Consider the following 20,922-nt stretch of genomic DNA (forward strand, 5'->3'; position numbering starts at 1 on the left):
GGTGTGGCTAGTCTGCGCTTGCGCAAGAAGGAACTAGCCGTCCAACGCGGCACTTCCGGGACAATCAGGGCTGACGTGTGACGGCCGGTCGGGGAGATGCTGACTAAATTCGAGACTAAGTCCGCCCGGGTGAAGGGTAAGGGGGCTTGGGGGTAACTAGAGGGGACCCCAGGAGTCTGCATATAGAAGATAAATAATGGAAGGGGGTGAATGTGGCTGCAGGGCCTGCTAAGAACTTAAAAGGCCCAGCCTGATTCCTCTCCACAGTATTGGACTTGTAGTTCACCAGGGGCCCCATAAATGCCCCTTCCTTCCCCAGGCCTCATACCCGGGCCCCGCATGCCAATCTCAGCCATAGACAATTTGTTTTTGGTTAAAAAAAAAGAAGCAAAGTCTTCCCCTCGCCCTGAGAATATAATGTGAGCTCCTTGGGGGAAAGGTGACTGAGGAAATGCTTCCTCTTGCCTGCAGTAGACTGATGACATCGTACTGAGTTGCCCCTGTCACATGACAAAGCGAGGGGGCAAATCCAACATTCTGAGCAATAAATAAAGGGAAATCCTCCAATGGTAACTCTGGAGAAGTGACAACTCTCCCTTTATAGATTTCTTCTCATTTCCTGTTGTGTGTCTGGGACAGGAAGTGAAGTCTCCCTAGCAGCGTATAAATACCCTGACGGGTTGTGAATCTTTCCCCGATCTATAATCTGTATTGATTCACTGATCTGCAATCTTTCTTCTTTCACTGCCAGGTCTGAGCTTTCACCCCAAGCGACCATGGGTGCTCACCAGCCTGCACAACGGCGTCATCCAGCTGTGGGATTACCGCATGTGCACCCTCATAGACAAGTTCGATGAACACGATGGTAAGAAATGAAGCCTTGTACAGCCAATCAGGAAACTCCTCCTTGGTCCAACAACCCCCAAGGTCCTTAAACCCCAGGAGCTGGCGGCCCCTCCATTCATTGTCATATCAGAATCATCCCCTCCAGGTTCCTTTTCCACCTGGCTGTACCTTGTTAGGTGTTGGTGAGAGGAAAGGCGCCCCCTATCATTGGCGGGAGGGATGGCGCCCCTGGCGTCTGTGTCCATATAGGAACAGTTCTACATAAATTATAGATCGCCCCCCTATGGTTTGGAAGACTCTATGCAGCTTTCAGTAAAGCAGTGCCAGGTACATATCTCTGGTACAGGTAATCCCGAAGTTAAGGACATCCGACATACGGACGACTCAGATACGAACGGGGCTTCCCTGCTTGTTTGTGTGCAGGACTGAGCGGAGGGGAGGAGGGGTAGTTTGCATGACTTGCAGAAGAAATCTTTTGCTAAACACAGCTGAGGTTGAGGGTGATCTTAGGGGACTGAGCGCTTTCTGTATCATCTTGTAACTCTTTAATGACCAAACTCTGCAGTTGTTTCTTTTTGCATATCAAAGCACAGCTCCAGAAGTTAATAAATGTCTAGGCTCCATAAAGTTTTTTTTTGCTTTGTGATTAACCCACAGTGAGGATTTTATACAGTAACTGACACCTCGCTGTCTAATAATATGTTGCATTGCATTTATTAAAATAATGTACCTGTTCTGACTTACATACAAATTCAACTTAAGAACAAACCTAAAGCGCTTATCTCGTATGTAACCCGGGGATTACCTGTATAAAGTTTGTTTGACTTAAATTCATCTTTAGTGTCTCCTACATTTCAATAAAGCCTCTTTCAGCAATGCACTGGACCTGTCGGTGTGCTGGGTTGCCATTCATTATTATTAGCCACCAAATTCCTCTCGCCTCACTACAGCTTAATGCCCGGCCATTATCAGCACCGTTCATGTGATTGGCTTCCCTAACACAACGAACCCCCATTGTCACAGTGCACAGCCATAGTGATCACCGCTCTGCAATGTCTTCATACATCTAGGACTCCTCAGGCAAATCTTTATTTTCATCTGGCGATGTACTTCACCTAAAGCATGCTTGGGGTCTTTTTTCCACTAACCGCCATCTTTGTTGTTCTAGGCCCAGTCCGTGGTATTGATTTTCATAAGCAGCAGCCATTGTTTGTCTCCGGGGGAGATGACTACAAGATCAAGGTGAGAGTTGTCTTTATTATTGCTTTTCACATCTAGTTCTCTGAACAGCTGAACGGGGTCTTTCTTAGGTCGGCCATCACTGTATAGGAATCAGTGTGCAGAAGGTTTCACCCATTGCTCTGTTCTGCACACGGCCATCACCCTGGGCATACACAGGCCTGGTGGTCTGTAGTAGTACAAGTTTTATACTGAAGCTTGTTGAATGGCAAAAGGGTAAATGTAGAAGTTTATTAAAAGTACCAGCAGACCATTAAGTCTGTGTATAGCTTGTGCCCAGGGTGATGGCCGCCTCCAGCAAAGCTATGTGCTGGACGGAGCAATGGGTGAAACCTTCTGCTCCCGATTGGCCGACCTAAAAAGACCCAATTTAGCTGATTACAGAAATACATGCAAGCAGACTGGTGGGGCTTATCAGGTTCATAGAGAACTATAGCGAGCCTGTGACAAAATCCAACCATTTCTCAGTTTAAGGCTTAAGCCTGGTCACTACTGGAAACTAAAATTGCTGATCATGGCCCGGTATCATGTCACAGCTGTATAGGTATCATTGCTCAGTATGTGGATATGGCGCCATCAACCAGCCCTATTATCATCTTCTGTTATCTCTCAGCACATCTCTTCTATTAGCATTTTCATGGAAAGCCATATAATAAAAAGCTGAATTGTTCTTCTATTTAATGTTTCTGGTTTTGTTCATCTGAGGAATTAGCAATCCTTGTGCCCAACCAATAAAAGATCCTCAGGACACAAATACAGACAGATCTACTTGTCTCTATGGCCGAGCTGATCGGGTTCTCCTTTCATCCCCAGGTCTGGAATTATAAACTGCGACGTTGTCTGTTCACTCTGCTGGGTCACCTAGATTACATCCGCACCACCTTCTTCCATCATGTAAGTAGAGGGATGTGACAGGAGCAGCGTTAGGAGAATACACGAGGCAGGGTATCATTAGTACTGATGCCTCTTCTGCTTGTATTGTAGGAATACCCCTGGATCCTCAGTGCCTCCGACGATCAAACCATCCGGATCTGGAACTGGCAGTCTCGCACTTGTGTCTGGTAAACAAAAACTTTAAACCTAAAAGTGTCTGTCTGTGTGAATCTGGTACTTGTGGTTGAAGGCTCCTTTATTTGTATTGAACTTTTTGCCAGGAGCTCAGGTTTAATGTAAAACTGGCAGCAAAATAACAACCCCGCTGTAAGGGTTACAGCAGGAGGGTGGAGCTGGGAACCCCACAAATTGTCCAAAGCTCCTACAGTATTAAAGGCGGTAGTAATTTTCCATTCCTTAGATGGACTCGCCCTTTAACTGAAATTAGTTATGACTTTCTAAAAAAGAATCAATTCATTTTATTATATATATTTTTATTTATTATTAGTTTGCAGCATATTAATTTCTTTTTTCCTTTTTCCCTCCGCAGTGTTCTGACGGGTCACAACCACTACGTAATGTGCGCCCAGTTCCACCCATCGGAAGATCTGGTAGTTTCTGCCAGCTTGGACCAGACAGTGCGCGTTTGGGATATTTCTGGTGAGCTGCCCAGGTCAAGGGGGTACCATGGGCATCGGCAACCTTTTCAGAACTGCAGCAGAGGAGATTGAGAGGACAGGGGATTGGTTAAACCTCAAAGGGCATAATATGATTATGATTTCCACTTAGTTTTGCAGAGGTAGCAGTGTTCAACCCAGACTTTTTTTTTTTTTTTTTTAAGAAAGTTTAGGCAGGTGGCTGCCCCTGTGTAAAAGTGGCTGGGGAGAACACATCCCTTATACTGCCATGTTCAATAAGTGTTAGGGATTTCAGTGGTGTTACCTGTCTTCAGGTGTGCATCAGGGACCTTTATAGTTCTTCCAGTGGAGTGGTGTCCAGTGGCATGCAATCACTCTCTAGAACAGCTACCATAAACATAAATCCAGAATTCTTTAAAAAGCTGGGTGGGAAAAAATTGTAGGCGATTGGCAGACCCTATATTGTGACCCAACTCTTCAGTAATCTCCCAAAAATAGCCGGGTGGTTACTGAAAAGTGCTTGGTGGTGCTCCCAGCTAAAAGAGTCTAGAGAGAACACTGAACATGCCCATGTTTTCAGGAATAATGTAATACTGCCATGGGGTTCCCCTAGTAGCTATTCTTAGAAAGTTTTTAGTTTTAGTCTTTTTTGAATATGAAGAATGTACCAGGAGTGGCTGTGGACACACAAAGCTGATCGAGACCACAGGGACTCCAATAAAGGTCTATATTACCTTTACCATCCCAGAGGATAGGGATGACTGGGGGACTGAACTCTGTTACCTCACCGGTAACCTGAATATCACTGTTCAGTAACTTTTAGCAATCTTTAAACTTTCTGTCCCTCATGGGGTGGGGTTACCCATTACATCTGTATTATCTTAGCATTGGTCCAAAGTTAGGTGGCTGTAAATCCCTCCCCAGTCTTCTATCTCTCTCTTCCTCCTGCAGTTCTGAGTTGGGTTGCGGCAGCCTATTTTAAAGCACACGGCAGATCAGACCAGTCGACAGCAAAGATGGTGTGAGAGGGCAGAGACTGAGCCCATCTCAACCAATCTCTGTCTATATGAACTTGGAGGGATTGTTGCTCTCCTCTGTGCTGTTGTCTTCCTTCTCTTTATGACTCCAGAAGCATGCCGTGTGTTTGGTTTAAGTGTGTGAGCTGCATGTCGTCTCCAGGTCTTTGAACTACTAAACTCTGAAACAAGAATGGCTTCCCTGTTCTATTTATTGCTGCATTGTAATAGGCTATTAATGGATTTTACTGTATATAAGCTATAAAATGGACTGCTTTATGACTAACTAAACCAGGGAATCGCTTTATTAATTTGGTTTTAATCAGCAGACCTAAACAGGGAACAAAGCGTCAGCTTCTTTTACTCCAGGGACAGCAAAGTCTTTTTCACCGGCCAGCATTATCCATTTTCATCTTACCAGCTATGAGGAAACTAAAACTCCCAGCATGCCCTTGTCCTACACTTTCTTTACCCCAGTGCTTCTCTGAACTAATTCAATTCCTTTTTGTGGCCATAGTCCTATGCATGCCTAACTCGTATTGTCTACAGATGCCACTCCACCTAATTCATTCTGAATGGCCTCCTAAGTTTGTACCACACACTGGTCCATCCTAAGTGTCCTTCCTGCCCTCTTCATTTGTGCAGTCTCAGATATTTTCCACTCATGCTGCTGCTTTGTCCAGCAGAACTTGGCTACATTCTAATTCCGCAGCTCATCTACCATTTTGTGGTCATCTCATCCCATGGAGAAGATTGGTGTAGATCATCGGAATTCTAAAGGCCAAACTGGCCTGGTGTTCTTTTGTCTTGGACACATGTGATAATATAGAATTGATTACAATCAAGCCCTTAAAGTGAACCCATTTAGGGCAAAGTGAAAAGTTTTTTTTAGTTACCCCTGTTCATAACTTTTTCTCCAACTGCATATACTTACCTTTCCAGGATGCATTGTTTGCCCACTACGTGCTAAGGTAAGTACCTCTGGGTGTTGGTGAACATGTGGCTCTCTTCCCGTGTAAAAGAATTGGGGTGTCTGGTGATTGCCCTGGCACTGTCACATGGCATCGGGGAAAGAGCTTACAGAGCAGACTGGTGAGTGAATAGGTGAGTATATGCAGCTGCAAGAAGGGCAGCTATAGGAACCTTTCAGTTTGCCCCAAAATGGGTCACTTTGACATGTATTCAAAATAAAGCTGCTCCCGTATGCCTTAGTCTGTGTTAGCAATGCTCACCACAAAAGGCCAACGTAATGACAGGCGACCCTCTTCTGTTGGTATATGGTAAGATCTTAATGTGGATCATTTGAACAAAAAAGAAAAAAATCAAGTGGTTAGGCTGAACACCAGTACATGGATAATCGTGGTTTCACCCTGGTTCCCTTGACCATTTTTTTTTCTGTACCCCAAAAATAACCCTTAGAAAGAGATCCCCTTTATGATCCCACTGCAGCAGTTACCCTCTTTGGTATTTATAGTAATTGTATGCACAATACCCCCAGGTTCTGGATGTGGACATCGTTGTAGTTGTCTTATGTTCTGCAGTAAATGTAAGGACGTTTTGTATTTCTGTATGTTAACTCTTTTGTCTCTTCTGCATCTCACGGAAAGGCCTGCGTAAAAAGAACCTTTCACCCGGAGCGGTGGACTCCGATGTCCGTGGAATCACCGGAGTAGATTTGTTTGGGACCACCGACGCGGTGGTGAAACATGTTCTGGAGGTACTGAGCATCTGTTGTTTCTTTGTGTGTATTGAACCATGGGAACCCTAGAAGCAGAACAGATGAGAGAATTATAAAAGAGAATGTTAAAAGATTGACAATTTTGGAAAAAGCGAGGAATTTAGATTATTATTATTAACTTGTATTTATATCGCTCCAACGTATTTCACAGTGCCAAAAGTCCATAGTCATGTGACTATCTGCCCTTTAAAAGGACTGTCAATCTAATGTCCCTACCATAATCCTATGTTAATGCATTTTAAGACCTATTTTTGAGGGAAGCCAGTTAACCTACCTACATGTTTTTAATATGTGGGAGGAAAACAATGCGCCACACTAGGAGAAGTTACAACGATCCATACAGATAGTGTCCTGACCAAGATTCTAACCTGGAATCTAAGACGATTAAAATTCTTCTGGTTAATGAGGGTATCTAAATTCTCATAGCTGTAGATCTCGTGCATGAGATCCAAGGCAATGCTGCTTCTAATTTATAGTCTCAAAGGAAATTGGGGGAAGATTTGGTGATGTCACTACTGTTTTGCTCACTGTTCTCCTTGCTGGAGGCTCTGATATGAGAAAGCAAAGCCCTGCCATTACCAAGATGGCTGCATGCACACAAATCGGTCAGGGCAAAGGCATAGCAAACCATAATGGGGAATGCAACATGATGCAAAGAGATCATAGGCAATACTGATGACTAGTTTTAGATGATCGCTGGGGGGGGTAGGTACTTGGGGAAGTTAATAGGCAGGATCTACCTCCGGTGGGTGTCGTTAGTAGTCCATAGGGCAGAAATATCAACATAACTAGCCGCTTTGAGGTCTCAACAAAATTAGGTGGATCAATAGTTGTAGTGCATAGCTGTACAATATTATGACTGCCCAGTTGGAATTTAGATGAAGTGCTTCATTACTAATTTGTTTTTGGGATTTTTTTTTTCCCCAATTAGGGTCATGATCGTGGTGTAAACTGGGCTGCATTCCACCCCACCATGCCCCTCATTGTCTCAGGAGCCGATGACCGGCAGGTGAAGATCTGGAGAATGAACGGTAAGTGGCTCCATCACACTCATAACCTTCATTCAATCAAATGCATTTATCTGTAGTGACCAATCAGAATTCACTCTGCTGAGGTCTTGCTGACGTAGAATGATTTCTGATTGGCTGCTGTTAGAAATGATCAATGTTTTGGTTAAGACAATAATGGGAGGGGGATACATTGGCTTGTGATTTAACACAGAGTCCTCTTTGTATCTTTTCCAGAGGTTTTCACAGCCTGTGCAGGCCAGTTCTCTGTACATGGTGGTTTCTGCCTGCATGTGTTTGTCCCTGTCCGTGCGTGACTACCCTGTGTCTTTTCTGTGGGGCTGTGTTGTCTTTTATACAGCAGGCATTTGTGATAAGCCCTTCACCAAAGGATGGTGCTTGTCCTATGGGGAGGGTCTTTACCTGTTGTGTCCTGTCAGTAACTGTGTGTCTTCCAGTAAAACTACCAAGGGGTCTGTGCACTGCTGTGGTGTTTGTGTGATAGATGGTCATGTGATTGTGTGATTGAGCTAGAGTCTTCCTTTAATATCTGCCTAACAGCTGGCCCTTTAAGGTCCATCTAATAAAAGTGTCCCCCCGCATTCCCTTAAACACTTAAGTTCAACCTTTGGGTGTAAAGTTATATACTTGCCCCTTCTTGGGTTTACTTCCATGGAGCCCAGGAAAGGGCCACATTCTTCTCCCTGCCAGATCTGAAAGGGATCTTGTCAGCATGAGGATAACAACTCATTGGCGAAAGATGTTAATGGCGATTTACTACTCGCCAAGTAGCTTCCTCAGATCCTGGAATCTATGTCTGGATTTATTTCCAGTAGATAATACGTAACTTTTTAATAGATCCAGGGGAAACGGAATCAATGCATCCAGGACACAGCCGTGCAGCCTAAAAACTTTTTAAAAGCAAAAAAGCTTTCATGAGCATACAGGAAAGTTAAACTTTGCTTTTCTTCAGCACAAATATTAGTAGAAAGTACAAGTTTACAGCACTAATATTAATCCCATTGGCAGTGACAGTCCTTTAACTCGGGGTTTGCAGCCTCTGCTACAGGGGTGCTCTCCACTGACTTCATGAGTCTTCTCTGCAAATCTGGTCTGTCTGGTTAGCACCCCTGAGTGCTCGCATCTGCTCAGGTGTTCAGCCCTCTCCTCGCTCTGTCTCCCTGAGCCACACCTGGCCTCAGGCGCCAACTCCAACCTAGACACACTTCCTTTATTTGGGAATTGGCAGGTGCTGCATAGCCATCCCCAAATCCTGAACTGGGAAAGGGGCGGAGTGTTTGGCCCACCCAATCCATCGAATAAACTGAACGCCTAGTAACAAATATAGATGTAAAGCTCTGCTTTTACCATGAACCACAGTCCTTTAATCGCTACGCTATGTACTACAGAGGAAAACGCTGACAAATGCTCTCATGAATGAGCAGGAACCTCAACAGACAGCTTTGGTCATGACACCCAGTGCTTGCTTTTTTTAATGCTAGCCAAGGATCTTCTGCTTTCTGGCTTGTATGAGAGGTCTGCAGTAAGAGCTTTCAGCTAATACAATACCTGGACTATTTTCTATGTTTTAGAATCTCAACTCCAAGCATGCCTTGCAGCCTACTGTAAAAAATATAGGCTAATCCATCCAAATATTCTTTATACTCTGCTATAGACCTCTCGGATATAAGCCTTTCATTTTGTAGGCTGTACATGAAAAGTAATAGTTGCTTCCCTTTTCTGTTTTCATATAGCCTGGTGTGGTCTGCATGCAAATGCGGTTTATCCAAAGAGCCAGCTTACTATTTACAGCACAAAGTTATTTGCAGCACCTTGCTGGTCTCTCCTACCAGCCATAATCTGCCTGTCTTACATGATCATTGATGGCATCACTAGGAGATCAGATATCCTCATCATAGGCACTTCTTTACTGTAGCAATTAATTAATTTAGCGGTATTTACCAGAAATTGTGCTTTTGGTTGGACTGACCCTTTAAACAGCACCTATAGCTTCTTATTTGACTTCTGCAGTTGCCACTTATGATCCCCTTCACTCTCTGTTGGTTAGATAGCCAGCAATATTTTACATTATAGCTGAAATTGAATAAATTCAGATACAGTTTTAGGACGCATTTCCAAGCCGGCCATAAAGATGTAGAACAAGGAGTCTTGACCTTGAAGCTTAATACAATTTTCTTTGTATCCAACCATCTGACTTCTGTCATTCTTTTCCTCCATCCACAGAATCCAAGGCCTGGGAAGTGGACACTTGCCGCGGACATTACAACAACGTCTCCTGCGCCGTCTTTCACCCTCGTCAGGAGCTGATCCTGAGTAATTCTGAAGATAAGAGCATCCGCGTCTGGGATATGTCCAAGAGGTGAGGCGTCACTGACGACTTTAATAAGATGGGAAGCCGAACTCCAGGCAAACCAATAACTACACAGAAAAATACATAAGGCCTCCAAGTGAGGTGTTTTATCCATGGAAGGATTTGTATATTGGTAACCACACAGCCCTGAAAATTGCACAGCCCTGTCAGGCAGGGAAGGAGACTGGAATTTGTATTTAGCCCACCCAGTGACCGGACAGTGAAAGAAGACACAGCAGATGATCTCATCGATGTAATAACAAATACCAAGCTTCATTAATATACCTGCATGGAGTCCAGCTTTAAGTGCTTGTGTGTAATATTTTTTTAAAGGTCCCCCACCCACCAGTGTATGTCACCTGCAGCATCTGCACACTGATAGGAAAGAGCAGTGACAGTGAGATGAGCCCATCTATCCAGTTGGTGTAGATACAAAATCAGGTCTCCTTCCCTGCTAGACAGGGATGTGCAAATTGCAGGACTGTGAGAATACAATATACAAATCCTTGCATAAGTTTAAGACTTTTTTTTATATTCTCTGAGATCGAAGATGTGAGTGGTTAGTGCAATACTCTGTTTACTCTAAAGACATGTTCAAGCTTTTCTCCATCTGCGCTGCATCTGATTTTTCTGTAGCCTTTCCTGTTTGGAGATATGCAGCCATATGCCATCTGTTCTCGGTTGTACTTGGCTGTCTTTAGTGTTTTGTATATCATAACAAAACTTGGGGGGGGTTTCTGTGCTCTACAAATCAGCAGGATTTAAATTGGGGTGCAAAATACATCTGGGCACTAGCAGCTTTACAGATCTGGACCTGTATTGGTACAGATAGGTGTTTTTGACAGCAGAACCATTGCAGTTCTATTTCAGTTTTCCCAGATTCTTGAGGGTGGGTAGCAGCCCCTATATTGTGATTCAACGTTTCGGTAACCACCCAAAAATAGCCTGACGGTTACTGAAAAATGCCGGGTGATGTGCTCAGCTAAAAAGAGCTGGGGAGAACGCTGTACTGAAATGCTTTCGTTTTGAACCGTATGTTAAAGCTTTTAGAGAACACCCGGTACACGGTGGGAACACCCGGTACTCGCAGACATCCTTCATTTCTCTAGGCATAGCACCTCCTTGCTTTATTCTTCTCGCATTTCCAAATGCTGGGATACTCGTAAGTTCATCTGGTCCATGTTTTATCTTTATAGAACCGGAGTCCAGACCTTCCGCAGAGACCACGATCGCTTTTGGGTTCTGGCTGCTCATCCCAATCTTAACCTGTTTGCAGCAGGTAAAGTTAACCTTGATTTATATTTGTTGCCAGTGTTTTTGAATCCAGTATTCTCCCCAGAAATATTTTTAAGGTTGGTGGTGGCTTCTGTATTATGACCCAACTTTTTAGTAACCACCCTAAAACAGCTGGGGGGTTTATTGAAAAGTGCCCAGTGGTGCGCCCAGCTAAAAAGTACTGGGGAGAACACTGCATTGCTTTGTGGGATGTAGTGCTTGTGTGTCACAGCCTATATTAGGTGCGGAAGTTCAAACCTTGTGTACGGAGCGTGCTGGTTTTTTTGTAAGGCCCATATACTGTAAGGCCCATGGAAGAAGCAGCTCAGCATAAAAGGTGTTGGTGAGAACTTTGTGTTGCTGTTGAGTCATATGTTAATTATGCTTGCAGCACGGTGGCTTAGTGGCTAGCACTCTGGCCTTTGCAGCGCTAGGTCCCAGGTTCGAATCCTGGTAAGAACACTATCATGGAGTTTGCAGGTCCTCTCCATGTTTGCATTCCTCCGGGTGCTCCGGTTTCCTCCCACATTCCAAAAACATGCAGTTGGGTTAATTGGCTTCCCCCCAAAATCGACTTTAGATTGTATGAATGTCTTATGACTATAGTAGGGACATTAGATTGTAAGCTCCTTTGAGGGACTGCTAGTAACATGACTACTGACTTTGTACAGAGATGCATATTATGTAGGTGCTATATAAATACTGTGTAATAATAAAACTTGACCACCTGCCAGTTGGCATATTAAAGCTCCTATAGACAATCCATGATATTCTCTTCATTCAATAAGGAGTTTTCGATAGCCCTGTTAAGATTTGCCTCTCATCCACTAGGACACGACGGAGGAATGATTGTGTTTAAGCTGGAAAGGGAACGGCCAGCCTATGCCGTCCACGGGAATATCCTGTACTAGGTCAAAGACCGTTTCCTCCGCCAGCTGGATTTCAACAGCTCCAAGGATGTGGCCGTCATGCAGCTTAGAAGGTGAGACAGAAACAAGGCATGCTTGTGGTGCCTTTCCACCAAAATCTGATCCTGTGTGAGGGATCGAAGCTGGTTTCTTCTTGAGTTTCCAAAATATAGAAAAACCCAATAGGTGTAGTGTTTTCAGTGACCATGGCATCATCCGTACCTTGGATCTGCCCATCTACATCACCCGCGTGAAGGGTAACAACGTCTACTGTCTGGACCGGGAGTGCCGCCCACGGGTGCTCACCATTGACCCTACAGAATTTAAATTCAAACTGGCCCTGATTAATAGGAAGTATGATGAGGTAAGCACATACTATATGTATATAGGTCTAGCCTCTGGGTGGAGTTCAATCCATCAAAGTCTGCTTTCTAGGACCCGGTCAGGGATGCTCTCCCCCCCCAGAATTGTATATTAGTGTAGTAGGTTAGATTTGCCAGTGAAATTAGAAACCTGTAAGCACCTGATATTTACTACAGGTGAAAGGTATAAATATTGCAAATATTAAACCCTATGATTTGCATATTTTCTTGATTTTAAAGAGAGCGTCTTGAACTGGGAACCAACAGGTATTCTCTTAGATTCAACATTCCACATTTGCTGACTGTAGTATTTAGTAAGGTCCGAGCCTTGGCTCCCACTGCTATCCCAATGAGTAAATTACACACTATGCTCATCTCTATTTTTTATTTATTTTTAAATATATTTATAATAAGGTTAACAGTATAAAAATAAATGGGACATTTCTTTTGTATTTCACAACCAGCAAACATGAATAAAAGAAAACAAAATGGACGATATAACATTTGCAACGTTAGAGTAAACATTACACATGTTTTTATGATAAACCCTGAAATAGGTCAATACTTGTCACATTAATGGTATTACAGTAAAATAGACCGAACTAGAAGTTACATAACAATAGAGGGGTCATTTGTTAATTCTCTTTCGAGGTACCATGTAGTGTGACGGAAACAGTTGTACAATTTGGTTTTGTTAGCTGCTCCTCTCTATTTTGAATGATCTTCTTGCTTAAGCTGAACTGAGTACTTCCAGCATTATGTCTGTACTGATAATCCATCTTTATCTCCCTTCCCAGGTGCTGCACATGGTGAGAAAGGCCAAGCTGGTAGGACAGTCAATCATTGCTTACTTGCAGAAGAAAGGTTACCCCGAGGTGGCATTGCACTTTGTAAAAGATGAAAAGACACGGTTCAGCCTGGCTCTGGAGTGTGGAAATATTGAGGTTTGTTATTTTTACCAAGTTGTTCACACATTTTACTTTCACCTAATTTATAAGTGTTTCTCTGGAAGGTTCTGTAAGGTCTGTGTACACTGGAAGATGACTGTTTTCTGTTGTAACTTACCGTTGTGATTTACCCATAACATATAGAGTAACAGGTTTGCTTTAATGAGAACCTGTGCTGTAAAATGCTTTGCCCTAAAAAGGGAAAATCTCAGGAAATTACTTCATGATAGTTCTGCACCTTGATATGACTGGTGATCTGGTTCCAGGATCAGTAATAATGTTTATCCCCTCACCACAGATTGCTTTAGAAGCTGCAAAGGCTTTGGATGACAAGAGCTGCTGGGAGAAGCTGGGCGAGGTGGCCTTGCTGCAGGGCAACCATCAGATCGTAGAAATGTGCTACCAGCGCACCAAGAATTTCGATAAGCTCTCCTTCCTTTATCTTATTACTGGAAATCTGGAGAAACTACGCAAAATGATGAAGATCGGTAAGGGATGACCACATATGTCTTCCTGTTACAGGATCAGCTCTTGACTTCATATGGTATTTACCTTGGGTGGGCACCTTAGGGTCGGTAAGGTACTTGGCCATAGGAAAGAGAATGGAATCGCCTGATCATAATATCTATATAAGGTTGTTGGATATTTCATTACTAAAACAATTTGCTGGGTCAAGTCTAATAAAACCAGGCTTGCAGCTCATCCCAAAAGGTTTTCAGTACGTTTGAGCTAAGGACACTCACTTTTCTCCACATGGAGCTGGCTCTGAACACAAGGGCGCAGTCGTGTTGGAAAAAATAAGTGTCTTCCCCTAAACTGTTAGCACAAATTTAAATGCACATAATTGTATGAAGTGATTGTATGCTGTAGTAACTTTGGCACCTAGCGCATCCCCCTATAGCTGCAATAAATCTAATTACCAACATCCTGAAGAATAGATCCCAATTTAGACAACTATGGTTAGTGAAAACTACTTCACAATCCTATTATCTGCAGAAGTAGATCTTTTATTCATCAAAGTAAATTGCTGTTAAGCTTGGATGCACAGCTGACTCTTGTGGGTCAGAATATTATTGGTTTTCTATTTCATTCTATCTTCTTTTATGTGTAATGTTACAGCTGAGATCCGTAAGGACATGAGCGGGCAGTACCAGAATGCCCTGTACCTGGGAGATATTGATGAGAGAGTGAGGATCCTCAAGAACTGCGGGCAGAGTAAGTCCAGCCTCCCTTAATATTTTCCCTACTCCATTCTATTTATTCAGGTTTCTGAGATTGAAAGTATTTCTTTCCATTTATGCAGAATCCCTGGCTTATCTGACTGCAGCCACACATGGCATTACGGATGAGGAAGAGAAACTGCGGGAATCCTTTGACCCAGAGAAGGAAATTGTAAGTGTTGTGTTATTTTATTAAATACTTCTTATATATACATTCTTCTTCATTTCTTACACCAGATGATGTCTTGCAGTCTGCATGCCATTTCTCAGGGAAGGTACTTATCTTACCTTTGACAATCAAATATACAGTACTTTATTCTATATTGCTGTCTGCTGATATTTTTCCCACCTTACAATGGTGTGATTAGATGTTACTAAGTCAAGTTGAAAAAAGACATCAAGTTCGACCACTAGGGAAATAAACATATCCCACATATAAAACCCTATAGACACAGTTGATCCAGAGGAAGGCAAAAAAAACCCCGGGTACAATTTGCTTCAATGGGAAAAAAATTCCTTCCTGAAACCATGAGGCAATTGGATGTTCCCTGGATCATCAGTCACTGTTATCTTTACTTTAAAGCCTTAATACCCAGTTATATTCTGTGCTTCTAGAAATCATCCAGCTTTTTCTTAACCTCCCTAGCGGTATGAATGAGTATTTTTAAATGTAAAATTATTTAAATTTCCTGCCTATTCCCGCCTACCATCCCCACAGTCCTGCCTGGCCGGCATCTGCTTCCTCTTGGCTTGCATCCCCAATGTTCTCACCAGCTGAGATTTGTGTAGCCTGGCAATGCCAGCAGATGCCGGGCATCGCTGGAGGACGCTGCTGGAACGTGGGAAGAAGGTAAGACTTTAAAACTCCCTGGCAATTCCACCCTGAGTGTGGCTGAGGGTTATTGCTTTTGGCACTGAAAATTAACCCCGAGCCACACTCGGTAATACCGCCAGGGAGGTTAAAGCAATCTATAGTAGTAGCTGAAACTACTTCCTGAGGGAGCTGATTCCACATTTTCACAGACCCTAAAGTGAAGAAATCCCTTCCTTATCTGGAACTTAAACTTCTTTTTCTCCAGACACAAACAGCGCCCTCTTGTACTTTAAACTGATCCCTGCGACCAACAGTGTCCACTTCCACCAAAAATAACAGGAACTCTCACTTATTTAGGAGAGGCCCAGCTGGCTTACATCAAAGTACATTCTTTGTCATCTGACTAGTTTACCATCACATTTAATAGATCCCAGAAGTAGATCCAGATGCAAAACTTCTGCTGCCACCTCCTCCAGTTATGCCACTAGATACCAACTGGCCTCTGCTGACTGTGTCCAAAGGCTTCTTTGAAGGAACCATAGCAAGTAAAGGTAAGCGTTAATTCAAATTTAAATAAAGGCTCAGAAGAGCAATGTAAAGGCCAGTAATGGTTGTCTGCATTAAATCAGACTCCTTTCACACTTTATCTATCTGTTTCTCATAGCCAAAGGTTTGGCAGCAGATATCGACATAGAAACTGTGGGAGGAGAAGGCTGGGGAGAAGACGCTGAGCTTCAGTTGGATGAAGGTAAAGCAGTTGTCAAAGTCTTGGTTTTTCCTCAATTGTCAGTATAAACTTGTCCTAAAACACTTCTCTTGTTCACTTTTAGATGGCTTTGTGGATGCAGGAGACACATTTGGAGATGAGGCTCCTGGAAAGGGACAGGAAGAAGGTGGTGGATGGGACGTGGAAGAAGATCTGGATCTTCCCCCTGAATTGGTGAGAGTCCTTAGAAGTCAGGATTGCTAAGTAGACAGTTTGTTTGGGTTATGCAGATTAAACTGCATAGCCAGACGTTACTCAAATTTTCCTCTTTGTCACAGCATTAGTTTCCTTTACAGAAACCGCTTATCTTTTCTCTACCCCTAAGTTCATGGCCATGCTAGTAACCCGCACAGACATAGCTGCCATGATCTATTGCTTTTGATGTAATTGCACTCCTAGAATTGACATCCTCCAAGATTCCTTTCCCTGCTCACGGTATGTGGGAAAGATCCTTGCAAGTAAAGGAGCAGAATTGGGAAAGAAATCAGTGTATGCATATGGAGGGAGGCAAAGATGGGTGAGGATAGAAGGATGTCATCTGATAGACCCATAACTAGTTATCCTCCAAGAAATGCCGAGTGTCTATGTTTTTTGTATTCCTGTTGTGTAGAGTTGTTTCTGCTTGTACAGCGCCAAGACATTTGTTCCCCAAACCTTTTTTATACTGGGTAAACAAAATGCAGTAGTCTGTGTGTCATTGATATCCATTTTTTATTTCTTTTATTAGGATGTTCCCTCTGGCCCATCAGGAACAGGAGAAGATGGCTTCTTTGTGCCACCCACCAAGGGCAGCAGCCCAGCACAGGTAAGGCATTAACTTTGTTTGCATACAGTAACATGCAGATTCAAAACAAAAAAACGATGAGGACCCAACTGATAATGTGGAAAATCTATTCTTTTGTTTCAGGAGGCAATAGGTTTAAATTCAATGCATAATCTTTTGGTGCTGTGGGGGTTCATTTTAATTATCTGCAATTTACTTTGGTGCCAAACTAATACCTGCAGATTGCCTATCAGGGTTTAATACTTGCTCACCGGGTGCTGTCCAAGCTTCCTCATCACAATACATTGGTTAGGTGTATTATATTTTTATATTCAATGTAATGTTTTAATAATTATATGGTGATTGTAAAAAAGCATATATCTGAATAAAATAAGGGGAACTTATAATGTATAAAGTGTATATAAATGTCATCGGCTAGGCATCAATTGACGCTGTTTATGTTTATTGCAGATGTGGTGTAACAATTCCCAGCTTCCTGTGGATCACATCTTGGCCGGTTCATTTGAAACAGCAATGCGGGTAAGTTCAGAATACCAAAATGGTACCGTAAGCTGGTAACTGGGCAGAGAGCTGCAGATGGGCAGGACCTTCCATTGGAAGGCTGTGAAACAAGCTCAGCTAGTTAGGAGCATGTAAGGTGATGAGAATTGGTCAAGGAGAGGCACGTGGTAACAACCAAATATAAGTTAAACATCTCAGTGTGATGTTATGGGAGTTTGTTGTTTTGAGAGTAACATTGCCTTCTGTCCTCTCAGCTCCTTCATGATCAGGTGGGAGTGGTGAATTTTGGTCCATACAAGCAACATTTCCTCCATACGCTTTCCCGAGGACGTACCACCTTCCAGGCTTTGCCGGGACTTCCGTCCATGTATGGCTACCCACAGCGTAACTGGTAAGCAATTTCTTTATACATTCTCCTGTGCAGGGTTGGTTTCCTATTTGAACAGATACATGGATTTATATCGATGACCTTCATCTGAAAGTTATTGTTGCTTGGATCCAGCAATTCATGCACTGTAAGCATTTAGCTTGAGTAGTCACAGTGAGGGTAGAATTCCAGATCTGCATTGGTAGCACTTAGTAAAATCAGGACGACAGCCAGTGGTTTTAGGAAGGGTATTTCACAGGTTACATGGTCAGCTGACTTCATATACTGATGTTATTCTCTCCATGCAGGAAGGACTCGGGGTTGAAGAATGGGCTACCTGCGGTGGGTCTGAAGCTCAGCGATCTCATCCAGCGGCTCCAGCTCTGCTACCAACTCACTACATCTGGCAAGTTTGAAGAGGCGGTGGAGAAGTTCCGCCTGATTCTGCTCAGTATTCCCCTTCTTGTGGTGGACAACAAGCAGGAGATCTCCGAGGTGAGGGTTCAGTTTCTCTAGAATGTGTTCCTGGAGCTGGGATATTATTCTGTGATATTCAAAACTGGAGCAAAAAAAGTCTCATTCTTGGTTGACTTCCTTTTTTAGGCTCAGCAACTGATCACCATTTGCAGAGAATATATTGTAGGATTGTCCATGGAAATTGAGCGAAAGAAACTTCCAAAAGATACCCTGGAGCAGCAGAAAAGGATCTGTGAGGTAAGCAGAGAGAGGCATAGCAAGAAAGCACAAATCCTGAAATCTAAAATGGAAATAAAATAAGTTCCCAACACTTTAGGTCAGGAACACACTCCTAAAAAAGTGTGGTCACATGATCTTAAAGGTTGTGTTCTTCCAGCATAGAACAGCACCTCTTGATGACCTCACTGACATATCCTGTGCGTCCAGGGCGGTCCGATGTGTCCGTAAAGACCAGGTTCTTGACGCTGGGCACACAGGAAGTGGGGGTTTTATGACCTTGCATGTCATTCAGCCCAAAAAAGGACCAAAGCTGGATTGCAGGGTAATTCAGAGAGGAGGCAGTACTGAAAGTAGGGTGAGTATTACAGGGAGAACATTACCTGGTGCAGAGCAATTATTGAGTTTTCAATGTTTTCCATTAAACTGGAGTTAGACATTAACTGTAGAAAAGGGCGAGGAACGATTAAAGGAGACCTAAAATCTAACTGCAGTTTGCCAAAGCACCGTGTATCAGAAGTAACTGCCAATTTTCCCCTTTTCACTTTATCCTTTGTTGCATTAGTGTTGCTCATCTCCTGCAGCTTCTATCAGCCAGTTGTCTAATAATTTCACTTGTTTGCTCCCCTGTTGTTGCAAATCATTGATATGGGCTGGCAAAGGTTCGCCATGTCTGCACAATGTGTATTTTAGAATCTTCATATAAATTTTACCTAGAACACCTTGTAGGAAAATAGGCTTTGTGCTAGCAGTCAAACATGAAGGAAGTTGTCCACCGAGGTAGCTGCAAACCTTGTAACCTATAAAAGTTCAGAGCAGGAAATGATCAGTTTGCAAGATTTTTGGCAGATGAACAGTTTTTGGTTTGTTTTTACCTTTATCACACAGACAACTTTCAATGGTATCTATAATGACATACGATGTGTAGGTTTTGATATTAGTCTGACTTTCTATGTTTCTCCCTGCAGATGGCAGCCTACTTCACACACTGCAGCCTGCAGCCCATTCACATGATCCTGGTGCTCAGAACGGCCGTCAACCTCTTCTTCAAACTCAAGAACTTCAAAACAGCCGCTGTATTCGCCAGGCGGCTGCTAGAACTGGGGCCCAAACCCGAAGTGTCACAGCAGGTGAGACTATAAGGATTAACTGGTACCTTCCAACTTTCCAAAACCATACCCATAAATAGGTGAAACACTTTTTTAATGGAAAGCAATAGTTCTACTTGAGAAGGTCAACATTATTCATGCCCTGTGGTTACTGGAACAGTATGACGTTACTCTATTCCAGCTTATAATAAAGGGCAGACATTAATACTGTGATTTTATGCATGGGGCATGACTTGCTGTGCGTTCCCCATAGCCCGGTCACAGTGACACATACCAGGACAGGAAGACGCTGGGGGTTGTCAGGACTTTGCATAGAAGCCACACCACCCACCTTGCTGAGCCTGTTCACAGATTTGAAGTTCATTATCTTACTTTTGTCTTATTTCTTTCTAAAAAATATTTTTCAGCTGTCTGCTTAGGAACAATTTTCCCTGAAACCTAGCTAATCTTTGCTTTGAGTTTAGTCTATTTTAAGATGTTTCTTGTTCCCCTGAAAATGAACAAATTCTAATTTCCATTGTCCTCCCTACAGACCCGTAAGATCCTAGCAGCATGTGAGAAGAACCTCACCGACACGTACCAGCTCAACTACGACATGCACAACCCCTTCGACATTTGTGCTGCCTCCTACAGGCCCATTTACCGGGGGAAACCAGTGGAGAAATGTCCACTCAGCGGAGCCTGCTACAGCCCGGAGTACAAAGGACAGACCTGCAGAGTCACTACAGTAAGTGAATGGAAGCAGACTTTGACTTTTTACTTGCTTTTATATCAGAATTGATAGAATGATCACCAAGTTGGGTTTCCTACCTATGCCGTGGGAGTTGCCATTGAGTGCCATACATAGCTTCCTAAAATCCTCATATCGCCCTGTCTCTGTACTCCTCCTTCAGCCCCTAGTGGGCTGGCACTTGGGAGGAGTTACGCAGGTTTCAGTGTCTAACTTACATTTTTTTTTCCTCGCAGGTCACAGAAATCGGAAAAGATGTGATCGGTCTGCGGATCAGCCCCCTCCAGTTCCGTTAAGGAGATATCCACCCCCTTTCTCCCTTTTACCTGTTCTTATATAGTAATTTGTTCCTGCTCGGCTTCTCGTGTCTTTTCTTACGATTGTGATGATGATGATGATGATGATGATGATGATGATGATGATGATGATGATGGCTATCCATTAGGACCAAAGAAAGACACAGCTGAAGATGATCTCATGTTCTATTACATTATTAGAAGTGAAATAAAATTCATCTTAACTACGATTTTGTGTCATTTCTTTCTCATTATTTGCAGACTTCCTAAACTTTTAGTTTTACCCTTTTTTACCTGTTGTGACCCCACAGGAAGTGAAGCAGATTTCCTCAGGGAATACATAGATGTTTAAAAATACCAGACACATTTTATATACAAAAAGACATAAGGAGAAACCATATGAGATTATTATGGGAGCAATT

General features: G+C 43.1%; 1 protein-coding gene and 1 non-coding gene across 2 annotated transcripts; both read left to right on the top strand.

Annotated features, from left to right (window-relative positions):
* The first annotated feature begins 1 nt into the window (after position 1).
* On the top strand, positions 2 to 20,730 carry COPA (COPI coat complex subunit alpha). The gene is given in 27 exon segments (XM_072428674.1): positions 2 to 136; positions 752 to 865; positions 2,015 to 2,088; positions 2,899 to 2,979; positions 3,070 to 3,146; positions 3,509 to 3,618; positions 6,220 to 6,329; positions 7,282 to 7,381; positions 9,602 to 9,737; positions 10,925 to 11,007; positions 11,835 to 11,985; positions 12,098 to 12,275; positions 13,071 to 13,217; positions 13,519 to 13,708; positions 14,340 to 14,435; positions 14,524 to 14,612; positions 15,682 to 15,805; positions 15,919 to 16,002; positions 16,085 to 16,194; positions 16,748 to 16,825; positions 17,255 to 17,323; positions 17,560 to 17,696; positions 17,981 to 18,167; positions 18,276 to 18,386; positions 19,334 to 19,495; positions 20,007 to 20,201; positions 20,441 to 20,730. Coding segments are annotated over 27 exon segments (3,093 nt in total). The 5' UTR covers positions 2 to 96; the 3' UTR covers positions 20,501 to 20,730.
* On the top strand, positions 19,614 to 19,746 carry LOC140342764 (small nucleolar RNA SNORA84). The gene has a single exon (XR_011923149.1). It is a non-coding gene; the product is annotated as a small nucleolar RNA SNORA84 (small nucleolar RNA).
* Positions 20,731 to 20,922: the final 192 nt, after the last annotated feature.

Source organism: Pyxicephalus adspersus, chromosome 12 (genome assembly GCF_032062135.1).
Source record: "Pyxicephalus adspersus chromosome 12, UCB_Pads_2.0, whole genome shotgun sequence".
In the NCBI taxonomy this organism is placed as follows: domain Eukaryota; kingdom Metazoa; phylum Chordata; class Amphibia; order Anura; family Pyxicephalidae; genus Pyxicephalus; species Pyxicephalus adspersus.